At 49.1% G+C, this 14,977-nt stretch overlaps 5 protein-coding genes across 5 annotated transcripts; 3 read left to right on the plus strand and 2 right to left on the minus strand.

Annotated features, from left to right (window-relative positions):
- Window positions 1-168: 168 nt before the first annotated feature.
- Window positions 169-3,153, plus strand: N7495_000102 (U3 snoRNA-associated protein UTP13; the record flags this gene model as incomplete). The annotated part of the gene is made up of 3 exons (XM_057202772.1): window positions 169-342; window positions 404-431; window positions 485-3,153. The coding sequence occupies 3 exons, from the start codon at window positions 169-171 to the stop codon at window positions 3,151-3,153; spliced, it is 2,871 nt and encodes a 956-aa protein (XP_057066845.1).
- Window positions 3,154-3,355: 202 nt separating this feature from the next.
- spp2 (spliceosome ATPase-activating subunit SPP2) lies at window positions 3,356-4,813 on the minus strand (the record flags this gene model as incomplete). Its single annotated transcript, XM_057202773.1, has 1 exon — window positions 3,356-4,813. The coding sequence occupies one exon, from the start codon at window positions 4,811-4,813 to the stop codon at window positions 3,356-3,358; it is 1,458 nt and encodes a 485-aa protein (XP_057066846.1).
- An 812-nt stretch (window positions 4,814-5,625) lies between these two features.
- On the minus strand, window positions 5,626-10,062 carry eaf1 (MYB and HSA domain protein; the record flags this gene model as incomplete). The annotated part of the gene is made up of 3 exons (XM_057202774.1): window positions 5,626-9,709; window positions 9,809-9,940; window positions 10,019-10,062. 3 exons carry the CDS (start codon window positions 10,060-10,062, stop codon window positions 5,626-5,628), a joined length of 4,260 nt encoding a protein of 1,419 aa, XP_057066847.1.
- Window positions 10,063-10,615: 553 nt separating this feature from the next.
- On the plus strand, window positions 10,616-12,152 carry N7495_000105 (putative 60S ribosome biogenesis protein Mak11; the record flags this gene model as incomplete). The annotated part of the gene is made up of 2 exons (XM_057202775.1): window positions 10,616-11,521; window positions 11,583-12,152. 2 exons carry the CDS (start codon window positions 10,616-10,618, stop codon window positions 12,150-12,152), a joined length of 1,476 nt encoding a protein of 491 aa, XP_057066848.1.
- Window positions 12,153-12,702: 550 nt separating this feature from the next.
- N7495_000106 (translation initiation factor eIF2 subunit gamma) lies at window positions 12,703-14,536 on the plus strand (the record flags this gene model as incomplete). Its single annotated transcript, XM_057202776.1, has 6 exons — window positions 12,703-13,228; window positions 13,297-13,310; window positions 13,381-14,004; window positions 14,060-14,185; window positions 14,243-14,448; window positions 14,506-14,536. The coding sequence occupies 6 exons, from the start codon at window positions 12,703-12,705 to the stop codon at window positions 14,534-14,536; spliced, it is 1,527 nt and encodes a 508-aa protein (XP_057066849.1).
- Window positions 14,537-14,977: the final 441 nt, after the last annotated feature.

A 14,977-nucleotide genomic window follows, 5' to 3' on the forward strand; every position in this document is an offset into this window, starting at 1 on the left:
AAAACCTTCCCAGTGACTCGTGTACGGCGTTTCGTGCACGGACCATATTCCATATCTTATCGCGTCAAACACTGCAAACCTCCAAAAAAAAAGTTATGAGCTTTTCGCGATTCCCAATCATCTTGAAAAAGCGCATGGCCTGAACAGCCAAAAGCGCATTAATACATTATGTCTAAAGCTATTGTCAGAACTACCTTTGAGGCGACTCATACCCTCCGTCCAATCTTCACTGGAGGCAGCACAGCTCTTGACGCTAGTGGCCGCATTCTGCTGACCTGTGTGGGCGAAGATGCCTTGATCGTGGACCTAGAGACTGGCGACCAGCTCGCCAGCCTGGAAGGAGTAAGTCTGGATATTTGAGATGCTCAGATTACAATTCACTAACCTAATACTCCACTGACAGGATGGAGAAACTCTCACAAGCTTGGCGAGTATGTCGCATTCCCTGCTTTCCCTCAATGAGAACATTGCTAATGTCAATTAGTCACACCATCCGCATCGCATGCAATTCTTTGCTCGCGATCAATGTCTATGCGTATCTACGCCCTGTCGCCTTTCGACGAAGAATCTAAATCTATTGACGCGAAACTTGTTCGGACCCTTAAACCTCACACAGCACCGGTCGTGACAACCGCCATTGATCGTACCAGTACACTTTTGGCAACTGGCGGAGCAGATGGCTCTATCAAGGTCTGGGATATTCGCGGAGGCTATGTGACACACACCTTCAATGATCGAGGTGTGATCTCTGCCCTCTGTTTTTTCGAGGTCCCTACCATAGAAGATGTCAAGTCTTCAAGCAAGAAGAAAGCATCGGGCGATGATGATGATGATATGGCTGGTATTTCAAACTCTACATTCGGGTTCCGTTTGGCTTCTGGTAGTGAAGAAGGCAAAGTTCGAGTTTGGGATTTACACAAGAGAAAGTCAATTGCGGTACTCGACTCACACGTCTCCCTGGTCCGTGGCCTCTCATTTTCTCCTTCCGAAAATGCGCTTTTATCTGCAAGCAGAGACAAGACAGTGATTGTGTGGGATGCCCGTACCTGGAAATCTAGGAGGATTATCCCCGTGCTGGAGAGTGTGGAGGCTGCATCGTTTATTGAAGATAGTGCATTGTGTGTGCTGGGTGGAGAGAATGGCAAACTACGTGTTTGGGATTGTAATCGTGGTAGCGAAATCACCGAGGATCAGGAGGCCGGCGAAGAGTTTGAATCCATTGTGGCCATCCAATACTCACCCGGTCTGCCTTTCGTGATTACTGTCCATGCAGACCAAATAATTCGCTTGCATTCGCTGGAGGCTCTGTCAAATTACAAGCCAGGGTCCAAATTGCAGCCACTGACGATCACCCGGCGCATTTCTGGCAATGACGACGAGATTATTGATCTGGCCTTCGTTGGTCCTGATCGTTCGATGCTCGCCTTGGCTACAAACACCGAGAGTATCCGCATTGTCTCGATTGCTCCATCCGATGACCGACCCTCGGTCGAGGGCGAAGAGTTTTTTGGCTCCGATCAGGCACTTCTGGAAGGCCACGAAGATATCATCATCGCAATGGATGTTGACTGGTCTGGTCACTGGCTGGCAACAGCCGCGAAAGATAATGCCGCTCGACTTTGGCGCCTGGACCCCAAAACCTCTTCATACACCTGCTTTGCAATCTTTACCGGTCACGCCGAAACGTTGGGAGCGATTGCTTTGCCCCGCGTTCCACCACCGGTTGACAGTGCCGCGTATAAAGACCCAGTAAACCACCCACCAGCATTCCTGGTTACAGGCTCTCAGGACCGAACCATCAAACGATGGGACACAGGCAAGCTCACTCCGCTTAAGGGCGACACTCCACACACTCCCAAGGCATTCTACACCCGCAAAGCGCACGAAAAGGACATTAACGCTCTCGACATCGACTCCTCATCTACTTACTTTGCCTCTGCCTCACAAGATAAGACTGTCAAGATTTGGTCTGTGGAAGAAGGATCCGCAGTGGGAATTCTTCGAGGCCACAAGCGAGGTGTATGGTCTGTTAGATTTGCGCCCCAGAATACACCCATCATCAACTCAGAGGCTGGCACAAGCACAAGTCGCGGTTTGATAGCCACTGCCAGTGGTGACAAGACCGTTAAACTATGGTCTTTGTCTGACTACAGCTGTCTGCTGACCTTTGAAGGGCATACAAATAGTGTCCTGAAGACAGTCTGGCTTCCGCCATCCCAGATCTCCAAAGCAACTGGTGGCGATGACGAAGATGAAGATGCTTCGGTTGTCAAGACAGCAGAACAAACGCGACCCCTTATCGCCTCTGCCGCCGCCGATGGATTGGTCAAGATCTGGAGCCCTTACACTGGTGAAATCGAAGCCACTCTGGATAATCACGAGGATCGTGTATGGGCCCTTGCCAGTCCAACGCCCTCTGGCTCGCGCTCCGACGTCAAAGCCATAGCTTCCAGACTCAACACAAAGCCCTACGCCCTCGCCTCCGGTTCTGCCGATTCTACCGTGACATTATGGACAGATACAACCTCTGCAACCTACAAGGCTGCCGTGAACGCCAACTCCGAGCGTGTTGAGCAAGACCAGCAACTACAGAATTACATCCGTGCCGGTGCCTATCGCGAAGCCATCACATTGGCTCTGCAGCTCAACCACCCGGGACGGCTTCTCTCGCTCTTCACCACAGCTATCGATGCAGCTGATGACCCGACTCTTTCGGAAGAGGACCGTGAAAAGGCAGCAGGCAGCCTGACTGGTAACCCGTCTATTGATGAGGTGCTGCAGTCACTCGATGCAGCCAATCTACGCACTCTTCTCCTCCGTATCCGTGACTGGAACACCAACGCACGCACCTCGCGTGTCGCTCAACGCATCCTATTTGCCCTTTTCCGATCATACCCTGCCTCGACTTTTGTCGAACTGGCAACTCAGTCTGTGCGCGGCAAGAATGGTCGTACTGCAGCTGGCTTGAAGGATATTCTCTCAGCGCTGGAGGCATACACAGAGAGACATTACAAACGTATCGAGGAGCTCGCTGATGACTCGTACTTAGTAGAATGGGTTCTTGGAGAGATGGACGGAGGTATCGGTCTCGGCGGGCTGAGCCTTGAGGAGAATGACGAGCATGAAAAGGATGTGAAGATGCTGGAGGCATAGAGGCCTGGCAACCTTAAAATTGTGTATATTCATTGGCGCTTTGCTTTCTGGGAGTAAAATGAGTGGGATCAGATAAATCACCATCTACTTTCTCATAGAATGAACTTGTATTCAGATGTTTTAGGGGCTCCCGAGGTAATATCTATGTACACATGGGTATTTTGATATCATTAAGCTATGGATTTTCTAAGTTAATATTTATCTATCGCCTTGAGGAGTGACGGTCAGTGGAACGGCTTCGATCACGACGCGAAGACTTGATCCTCCGATCAGATCTGGAAGAGCCAGATCTCCGATCTGAGCGATCATCATCGTAGCGTGAACGTCTTGAGGAGTGACGACCGCTAGAGCGACTTCGATCACGACGGGAAAACCCTCTCCGGTCTGAACGCTCATCCTCGTAATCACGTTTTCGGTATTCGCGATTGCCATCTCGATCACGATTTCTATCACGGTCTCGATCATAGTCACGATCTCGTCCACTTTTATCCAGGTTGCGATCCCGTCTCTCACGCCAATCATCCTTGTCAGGTTGAGACTTGGCAGCCTCCTTCTTCATCTCTGCCAGCTCCTCCTCGGTAATTTGTTCGCCCGTTTTCTTATTCCGCATCATGACGGGCATGTAAACACCCTCATTTGTACCACCATTTTCTTCTCCCTGCCTCCTTGAGGCTTTGCGCATAGCTGACTTGCCCCACGCTCCAAGCTCTACCTCGGCACCTTTTCCACCAGAGGTATCCTTGGCTCCAATACCCAGGAATCCAGGCCGCGGCGTAGGATTAGAAGCCTTCTTCGCCTGTTTTCGGTCTGCACTTGAAGTGCCGCTGTAATCACCTCGCCCAATGGATTGTCCATCCTTCCAACCCATGCCTCTAAGCAGTGCGGCGCCAAATTCTTCCACGGGAATGGCATTGTATTGATCCAGAGTAGCGGGATCTGGACGGGACGCAACATCCGTCCGGAATGAACTAGCTTCGTCGTAGCGTGAAGGTGCTCCATCCTCCTCATCTCGTAGTTTCGAGGCTTCAATAACAAGATCCGTCCGTCGTTCCACCTCACCGGTGGTCTCGCGTAGTAAAGCTTGTAGGGCAATTTCATCCTCTGTAAGGGGCTTGCTGCTGTTGATGGGAGGTTGTGCATCCGGTATGGCTAGGTCTTCGTTCGCTGTAGCGTCCTCCATTTCATTCTCGGCGGACTTCTGCGCAAAGCTCAGGCCGTAAGCCATGCTGGGCCCTGACGTCTCAACTGCTGGTCCTGGAACCTGTCCGTTTCTTTGTGCCTCTTGCATAGCCTGGACTTCGGGAGGCAGGATGTTTTTCCCCTTTCTCACGTTCGTACCAGGCCGATCGCGCCAGTTGTTCTTGCTTGTGACTGGGATGACGAGCGGTCCTTTTTCTTTAACTGCAAGTTCATCGGCTGTGACGGCGCCGCCAGTGTGAGTGTCGAAGCCCACGACTTCCTCATGAACGGGGACATGCTCTTCATCAGAGGAGTCATCATCATAGCTGAGTTGGTGTGGTCGAGAAGGTAGGGACGAGTGAGAGGGACGACCGCGACTTGATTGGTGACTGAAAGGCTTTGCCGATGCGCCGTTGGGCTTAAGTGAAAATGATTTCAAAGTACCGCCATTTCGGTCGCCTGAGGACTGCGATGGAGGCATAGTGACCGGGCTTGGAGAAGAGACAGTCACTTGAATCAAAGTCTCTAAAGTCGAAGGTTGATACTCTGACTTGAGCGGTGGCAAAAGCGGCATTAAACGCGCGCTCGCGCCTAATTGCTGGTAACGACTAAAAAGATACAGAATTTCCCTGAGTTTGGCGCTTTTTTACTACGCTTTTGTGTTTTCTTTACTTGATGATTTGAGCAAATTCCGACTCCATCACGTTGTAATGTCTGGCTCTGTTGTCAATTGCATGCGCAGGTGTCTGGTTAAGACTGATTTTTATTCTGTTTTCATCTCCGTTCACCCATCTCGCATTCTCCAGTAGGTTCACCTAAGAGTTTTATGGATTTAATCTTATAATACTTGCTTCTACGGATAGCGGAAATTATTCAGAGTAATCATACAATTCATGTTCGTGAATCCGAAGTTTATAGCCAAACCAGAAGGCCTATCCCATGAATAATACATGCCCTCACTTTAAGGAAAAACAGGCACTGGTAAAATGGAGCCAGTGCCAAAACCTGGTCCATTAAAGTAATGAGCATACCAGAGAGAGGAACATCAAAGTTTTAGAAAGTAGGATAGAAAAAAAAAAAAGGGACGCCAAGGGGGAATAGCAGCCTTTAGAAGATACGCCGTATCCTGGACCACCTGCTGAGAAAGACGAAAAAAGGGTCATGGGAAAATTAAGAAAAGAAAAGTCGAAAAACTGAGGGTTCGGAGTTGTAGGTGTGAAGAGATGTACAGTTGAGAGAATAAGAGGAAAGGACGGATCTGTGACGAAAGCTGATAGAAGGTAGACCATCTTTCTAGCTGTTAGCTAGCTGAGCGGGCGGAGGATGGGGACTATTGCTGGGACCCTGCACCGCACCAGCTTGAGCACTACCGCTTCGCTGTGTCTGGGGGGTTCCACTTCGGTTAGGCTGAGGAACAGCGCCGTTCATGGCGGGCGAGCTATTAGGAACAACTCGGTTCTGCTGATTGGTCTGCGGAACACGCATCATCGGGGAAAAGCCTTGGTTCTGAGGAACCTGCATTGCCTGGCTACCGTTGACCATGCCAGCTTGCTGTGGAGTCTGGAAGTTCCCATCATGTGGTACCTGATAATTGGCTTGCACATTGCTCATGCCTCCAGCGGCAGCGTTCATGGCCGCCTGTTGGGACATGCGCTGTTGCTGATACTGGTTGAGTTGTTTCGTAGCCAACTTGTTCACTTGGTCCGCAGGCAGACTCGGGTTGGCGCGCTGGATTTGATTTTGGAAGGTACTGATAGTTGGTACAACTCCACTCGAAAGGGGATTAGGCTGAGCCATCCGAGGAGATGGTGTGGAGACACCCTGAGGTGTATTGCCATGGAAAGATGGACTCTGTATGCCTCCTTGGGCTTGTATAGCGGCCATAATAGCAGGGTTGTTTGGAGTACCGTTCACATTAGCCATGTTGAGATTGGGTGAGTGCGATCCTTGTTGGTTGAACTGCTGATTTTGGAATTGCTGCTGCACTTGCTGGGACTGTCCTTGCTGAGGGACGCCTTGTTGCTGCCGAGATTGCAGCAGGCGTTGCTGTTCTTGTTGAACGCGGGTGGCCTCTCGAACGACGCGGGTGCCATCAGGAGAAGTCTGCATTGGCATACCAGGTCTCGCACTAACAGGTTGCTGTATCTGAGATTGTGGCATAATTTTCATCGCCATAGCAGCGGGTGCTAGTTGTCCATTGACCGCAGCAGTGTTGGCAGACATTCCTTGCAAAGGTTGATTCCGAACTTGATTGACGCCGACACCAGGTGGCATGGCAATGGGAACAACCCCATTAGATGTGCCACTAGGTAGGCCTGGCGTAGCTGAAGTTGGAAGAAGATTGCTGGGATTTCTATTCTGAACATTCATCATCTGCTGTTGCTGGTTGGCCAATTGCCCCGTACGCTGAGCAGCTAGATTAGCTCTCTGCTGAGCAATCATTTGCTGACGGTATTGCTCCTGTCTTTCCTGCATTTTGATTTCCCGGTCGTATTTGAGGCGACTGAATTCTGCAGGTGTCGTAATTGGAGGCTTTGGTTGATTTGCTTCGTTTGCTTTACGGAGAGATGCGAGATGCGAAGCGTGTTGTTGCTTTTGCAGCATCGTCTCGCGCTTCTTGGCCAATTTCCGCATAGAGTCAAGGATTGCGAAATGTCTTGATGATCTTCTCCTATCTACCCGCAGAGGCTGGGTTGTGCGTCTTCGGATAGGCAGCTGGGTCTGGCCACTGCTGGCTTGCTGTTGCTGCTGCTGTTGAGCAGCCTGTTGCTGAGCCAAAACAGTTCGTTGAGCCGCTTCCAATCTCTGGTGGTAAGCACGGAAGTATTGAGTCTTGGACATCTCCGCAGGGAGACCTTCTAATCCCACCCAGCGCTCAAAGCATTCCCAGGGTGTCCGCCTCTCGGCTCCGGATCCAAACAGCGATGATGAGGTCAGACAGCTTGAGATTAACGACCAATTGTATGAATACTCCTTGACAAGACGTCGAAGCTCATCATCTTCAGGCATTGTCCATTGTGATGATTGTCTTGATTCGAAGAAGCCAATCGATGGCATTGGGTGTTCAGTGGGAGGTCTGAATTGGTGGCCAGGGTGAATTCTGTCACGAATATGCTTATTCTCTGGACGGAAAAGGGCAACATTAGTTTGCTCTGGCGGGATTTCTGTAACGCGCTGCTCCGAGTGAGACTCGTATTGAGAATAGTCATATCGACTTCGTTTGTATGGACGTTCACCATCAACAAAATTGATTTTGGCTGTAGCAAACTTGGATACCGGCAAAAGCTCTGTTTTCCAAACGGAATCGATTGCGTCTTTGAAAGCTGGTAGTTTTGTCTCTGCACACATTCCGATTGGTTCGTAAAGAGGCAGTTCATCCAAAATCTTCTCTGCAGCGGTGGTCATATCAATGGAGAAATTGAATTCATCCATCCCTAGGGAAAATATGGCAGCTGGAGCTACAGTGTCGCAAACAACATGCTGAGGCTCTTCATGGTAAATATCGCTGATAGATTCTTCTTCTGCTGAATGGACAAGATCCGGTGTGGGGTGAGAAATATCGAAGGTTTCATCCATTGTATCTTCTGTAGGATACCCCAGATCCATCTTCAAGTCACTCTGGACATTGGAGTTCAGTACAGGGATCTTTGCATGAACACGCAAAAGCGCTCGATGCTCTTCGTCGCTATTGGTATACTCCGCGCACCAATCAGCACAACTCTTTGCTGCTGCGATTTTCCACTTTCGTTCCTCCCGGAAATCGGTGCGCATCCATTTCACGTGATCGAGCACAACGTCCCAATGGGTGCCCTGACGGACAGGTTCAGCGGATCGCTTCATTTGACGCAGAGGCCACCGATTGGCATTCTGAAGAGCATAGATACGCCGTAGGGTTCGGCAATCCATCTGCTCCTGGTGTTCCAATGAGTGGTTTGCAGTGCTCAATGTCTTATGAGCAGACGCCAGTAGCGTACTCAGGTTTGACCCCCGGGGAGGAGCGTAAGCCCTATTCAAGAACAGCGTGAACAAGTAGTCATGCTCCTCGTTGAGTTTAGCAACCGCATCAACCGACTCTCGAGGAATGAGACCCATGGAGTCAGCCTTCTCTTGCTGAGAGGGAGTTTGCTTGGGGAAAACGACGGTGGATAATCTAGTTCTTTCCTTTTCGCGCTCTTTTCGGTCCTTAAATCGCATCCTCGCAACACTGTCAGGCGTGTCATGATCGTTTGCGTGAGTCTTTTCGTGGGGAGTTTTAGGTGTTTCACCCAATATTTCAGAAACAGACTTGTGACGAATAGCTCCAGAGGATACGCGAGTGGTCATGCGTTCTGGCTGAGAGATTCCAGGTTGGGTAGGTGGAATAGTTGGCACTGGCTTCGTAGACAAGGTCTCCGCGGCAAGATCGCGTGTTGGCTGGGTCCCTTCCCCATTGAGCAAGCGCTCCGTTGGTGACAGACTACTTGGTTCATCTGGAGCTTTTCCATCGACAGGTATTTGTCCAGAAGAACCAACATCAGGCTTTAGATCAATGTCCATCAAGTCCGTAACATTCCCAGACTCCACGGCCGCCTTCATACCCTCATTCAATGATGATGCTGCTGTATCATCATCTTTCTGCCACGAATGTGCCGCCTCCATCTGCAATTGTTCGTCAGGGGTTGACGGAACTAAACCTGGGCGAAGCTTCATTTGTCGATCATGTTTAGGGCTAGTACGGCCACTCTTCCCAATATCTATCGCTTCTTCTCCGGGGCTAGTGGCAGGCGAAGCAGTAACAGGCGCGGGTGTATTGTTGGAGTATGGGTCAATTGACGAAGCGGGAGAAAGTGGTTGGTCGTTATTAGACCCTATTGCGAGGGATGGGCGGGATTCGAGTTTCTTTTGGGGAAGGGTATGGTTGGAGACATCAAGAGAGGGTGAAGCTGTCGGCGCGGCTGTTTGAGCTGCACTGGAAGATATCTTGGTCGCGGCTCCATCACAGTCTTTGGAGATCAACAGGCTTTCTGGTGCCGATATATCTGGGTTCTGCTCAATGCTCTGGGTTGATGATGCGGTCGAGGCTGAACTATTCGGAAATCTGGAAGTGCTTGGACTATTGATATCTACAAGCGATTGATTGACGCCTTTAGTATTGTCCAAAGAAGATGCGACACCATGTGGTGCAGCTGCTAACTGGGCTCCATTGATTGTCCCAGGTTGAGTCGCTTCTATGTGGTGTGCGATGGCGGGACCAGCTGGGGTTGGAGGGGTTTTGATGCTGACAGTGAGGTCCGATTTTGCCTGAATATCTTCCGGGGGCGCGACAGTTTTCTTGCTCGAGGAGTGGGCACGCGCATGGGCGGGCAAAGGCAGGGTGCTTTCGTCAAAGTAACGACCTCTATTGCGAACAATGAGCAACCCATTTTGAATAAACAAAATGAATGCAAGAGGGAGTATATAAAGGAGAGGGGATGACTAAAAGTAGCAAAGAACTCACTGTGTGATATCGTTGGCGTCGAGAAAGGCCTGTTCTTTGCGCTCATATAGAGAATCCCCGGTCGCAGCCTCAAAACCCACGGTCGCATATAGCAACTCGGTCAGTTTTCGCTTGCGCGACAACAAACAGTTTCTAGGGGGAAATTAGCATCAAATGAATCTTAAATCTCCTGAGAGAAGGCCCAGGCATTTTGTTAGAATTATTACATACGCGATCTCATCGTTCTTAGACCGGAGAAGCTCGTCGCGGAGCATGAGGTCTAACTTGGGAACACAGCATCCGATTAACGCGGGGACAAAGAAATTGGGTTGACCGAGGTCATTCAGATGGAGAAAATTGGTTTGAATGATGAAAATCGATGAGATTATCGCGTGAAGCGAGTTGAGGGCCGGGAACGGAGGTTGAAGGAAAAACGGAAGGGGGAAAAAAGTGGTGAAGACAGGTATTTCGCATACCGGACATCCGCAAAATTACTTAGAACTTTATGTACGAGGTATGGTATGTTAGGTTATTTTACTAGGTAGCTAAAACGTTCAAGGCGTATTCAAAAAAAGAACTTCTAGATTATATAAAAATGATTTAGTAAGAATCAAGAGATCCGGTGGATTCTAGGTCAGATTTCGTGTTGCGCAACAGTCCAAATCGATTCTGGGCTTTTGAAGTTCTTATAGACACCCTATAAATTAGGCACCAAACCGAAGTTCTGATCAACACCTTAGGGATCAGGCACAAAACCGAAGTTCTTGATAGGAAGCCGATAAGTAATTTTTCTTTTCTCCAACACTACCTTGAATCTAACCAGCAACAATGGCCAAACGCAAGAGGAACGATACTCCCAAGGAGACTAAGGCTGTTGAAAGCCCGGCAAAGACTGTCAAGTCCACTGAATCACCGTCGCAAACTCCAGATGCAGCACTAACTATCCAAGTGGTCACCGGCTCCTACGACCGTGTTTTGCACGGTTTCACTGCTGGAATTCCTGCATCTTCCTTGACCCAAGATACTACGGATCCTATCCAATGTGTGGACTCTTTCTTATTTGAAGCTCATGGATCCGCAATCCGTTGTCTAGCGATCTCTCCCATCCCCAAGGTCACCGACTCGGCAGACGCCCGGAAGGTCATCATGGCCAGTGGTTCAACAGACGAACGCATTAATCTCTACTCCCTGTCTGCTGCTCCACCCGCCGTGAATGAAGAATACCCATCTGTGCCGACACTGGCTGGAAATAAAATCCTCGAGAACCCTAAGAATCGAGAGCTAGGAGCTCTGTTACACCACTCCGCCAGCATCTCAGCTCTGAGCTTCCCATCCCGCAGCAAGCTACTCGCTGCAGCAGAGGACAACACAATTTCTGTGTCAAAAACGCGTGATTGGACTGTAGTCTCAACTATCAAGGCGCCTCGCCCTAAGGTCTACGGTCGTCCTAGTGGCGACACTGCACCTCCCGACGCTGCACCCGCGGGCGTGAATCACTTTGCAGTGCACCCAAGTATGAAATTGATGTTAAGTGTAGGAAAGGGGGAGAAATGCATGCGACTGTGGAATCTGGTAACGGGCAAAAAAGCTGGTGTCCTGAACTTCTCTCGAGATGTTCTTCAAAGCGTCAAGGAGGGCAAATGGAATAGTGGTGAAGGGCGACGTATTGCATGGAATGCAGCAGGAGAAGAGTTTGCGGTGGCCTTCGAATGGGGAGCTGTTGTGTTTGGAATTGTAAGTTTCTTCCGCCGATGGCCTAGTATGCCTTTCTCCTCGTTCTAACTGTTGAATCAAGGACTCCACACCCCGGTGTAGACTTCTGCCCAGTCCTCGAAGCAAAGTTCACCAAATGAAATACATCTCGCGGAATGGGGAGGAAAATGAAGATTTACTCGCTGTTTCCACAGAAGACGGCCGTGTCATCTTCTACTCTACCCAAGACCTTCAAAAGCCAGGGGATGACTCTGAGTCTGAAATCCCATTTGCTACACAGGTGGCTCAGGTTGGTGGTAAGGAAGCTGGATACCCAGGACGCATCAAGGATTTCGAAATTTTGAGCCTTGGAGAGCAATCAAAAGAGCTCTCTGACGGTTTCTTGATCGTCACTGGAAACAGTGAGGGTATTGTGCGTATTTGGAAAGTTTCAGACAAGGAACTCATTCCATCCAAGTCCTCTAAGGCTTCCCAGGAGACAATCCGCCAGGTTGGCAAAGTTCTTACTACCTACGAAACTGGAAACCGGATCACTTGCCTGGTATCATTCATCATGCTGCCTGCTGAAGATCAATCTACACTGATTGATTCAGATGAAGAAGAGGAGGATGAGGAAGAGGAGTCATCGAGTGATGATAGTGATGATGAGTAAATTATACCCTGTACTCTACTTTTAGACCGAAATTTCACACGCCAGTGATCTATTAGGGCAACAAAAGCATTAAAAGCAAAATTTAACCTTGGAAAGCAAAATTCTCAACCATCTAGCTTCTTTCGTATAAGTGATATCAAATAATCTACAGAGTATCTTGTATCTACTTCATACAGATTTTTCTTCGTGGTTGACTCATACTATCAAGGTCCAATTTTCTTAAGTAGAGCACAACACATTGAATACGTTGGCACTCAATCTTGAATGGTTTTTTTTCGAAAATTAACTAATGATCTAGAGAAACTTAGAAATACTACAAAATAAATTATTTCGTCCAAGTTGCTAGTTTCTTCGTAATTAAAAGCCCTGGAACATTAGGCAAGCATAGCCAGACACCGCCCGCACAAACCCCACCACATGGGCATTACATTCTTCCATCAACTTTTCATCTCGCCGCTTCTCCAAAAAACTCACCTTCACACTTTTACATCAACCCGGAATAATCTCAGTTGTTGTGTAGTTTACCTGCGCAACTTCCGAATTTTTCAATATGGCTACAAATGGAGATTTCTCCGACGAGAGTCAGCCTGGTTCTCCCATCCTCGACGCCAACAATGCCCAAGACTTTGACGACCAGGAGCCTCTTGATAAGCCCGTCAAGTCTGCCCTGAAGAAGCCATCTGCAACTACAAAGCAACGCCCTGTCCTTCCCGAACAGCCTGAACCTGAGACCTTGGACCTGTCAAAATTGACTCCTTTGTCCCCCGAGATTATTGCTCGCCAAGCTACTGTGAACATCGGCACAATCGGACACGTCGCTCACGGAAAGTCCACAGTTGTCAAGGCTCTGTCTACTGTGCAAACCGTCAGATTCAAGAACGAATTGGAGCGCAACATTACCATTAAGCTCGGTTACGCCAATGCCAAGATTTACAAGTGTGACAACTCTGCGTGCCCTCGCCCGACATGCTACAAGAGTTATGGTAGTGACAAGGAGGTTGACCCTCCCTGTGAGCGCGAGGGCTGCACTGGCCGGTATAAGTTGGAGCGTCATGTGTCCTTCGTCGATTGCCCAGGTATGTCTTCGTCAAAATTCTAAAATTCTCCATATCTCATTTTCAAAATCGCTAATGACTGTACCCAGGTCACGACATTCTGGTATAGACCTATCCATTTCGCTAAACTAATAGCCTTTTAGACCACCCATCGCTAATATTTTCACCCGCAGATGTCTACCATGTTGTCTGGTGCCGCCGTCATGGATGCTGCTCTCCTCCTTATTGCCGGAAACGAAACTTGCCCTCAGCCCCAAACTTCAGAGCATTTGGCCGCTATCGAAATCATGAAGCTCAACCACATCGTCATTCTGCAGAACAAGGTCGACTTGATGCGCGAGGAAGGTGCCCTGCAGCACTACCAGTCCATCCTCAAATTCATCCGTGGTACCGTTGCTGATGGCTCTCCCATTATCCCTATCTCCGCCCAACTCAAGTACAACATCGATGCCGTATGCGAGGGCCTCATTTCCCGCATTCCCATCCCCGTTCGCGACTTCACCGCCTCCCCTCACATGATGATCATTCGTTCCTTCGATGTGAACAAGCCCGGTGCTGAGATTGATGAGCTTAAGGGTGGTGTCGCTGGTGGATCCATCCTTAACGGCGTTATCAAGCTTAACGATGAGATTGAAATTCGTCCCGGTTTGGTCACTAAGGACCAGGAGGGCAAAATCCAATGCCGTCCCATCTTCTCTCGCATTGAGTCTCTATTTGCTGAGGCAAACCCTCTCAAGCTTGCTGTTCCTGGTGGTCTGATTGGTGTGGGAACAAGGATCGATCCTACTCTGTGCAGAGTAAGTGAAATATACATCACTTCAGAACCAAGGAATCCAACTAACTCATCTTTAGGCTGATCGTCTGGTCGGTTTCGTCTTGGGCCACCGTGGTCAACTCCCTGCCATTTACACCGAAATCGAGGTCAATTACTTTTTGCTCCGTCGCTTGTTGGGTGTGAAGACTGCCGACGGCAAACAGGCAAGTGATCAAAAAAAAAAAACCTGCTTGAGAATTTCTAGCTAACAGTGTATATAGGCCAAGGTTGCCAAGCTGGCCAAGAACGAGGTGCTGATGGTCAACATCGGTTCGACCGCCACCGGTGCTAAGGTCCTGGGTGTCAAGGCTGATGCAGCCAAGCTTAGCTTGACCAGTCCCGCTTGCACTGAAATTGGAGAAAAGATTGCCATCAGCCGAAGAATCGACAAGCACTGGCGTCTGATTGGTTGGGCCAACATTGTTGCGTATGTTTTATCAATTGATATATGACTGTCGACCTTAAACTAACCTTGCGGATTTAGTGGTAACACCCTGGAGCCTGTTCAACAGTAAATATTTTCAACTTGAACGACTTCTGGCCCCAAGAGCCTGGTATGGTCTATGTTGTTTGGAAGGGCTGAGGGATTTAATCCGTCGAGGGTACAGAGATATGAAGAAACAGGAATATTCAACAACAATGCTTAGCCACTCTTGGGGCTCACGCTTCGCGAAATCTAATCGCAGAAAAGTTTTACGGTCACGACGAGTCGGATCATTGGCATGAAATTTACAGATTCCCCCGGCTAAACATAGAGGTCCTTGAACATCTTACTCTGTGTTTTTAGTCTATCACCAGCCTAGGATATACATGCTGCCTTGGCACCAGTATTGGCGGGTTTTAGGCGGAAAGTTGAATAAGAGATAGATACGAGTCACGTTGATGAAGAAAAGGTCTTCTTTTTCTTTTTGTGTTCTATTGAAACGATTTCTTCCAACTTTGCGTTTGCATAGATC

The sequence above is a fragment of the Penicillium taxi genome (assembly GCF_028828555.1).
Source record: "Penicillium taxi strain IBT 34144 chromosome Unknown utg000001l_segment0_segment0, whole genome shotgun sequence".
Classification (NCBI taxonomy): Eukaryota; Fungi; Ascomycota; class Eurotiomycetes; order Eurotiales; family Aspergillaceae; genus Penicillium; species Penicillium taxi.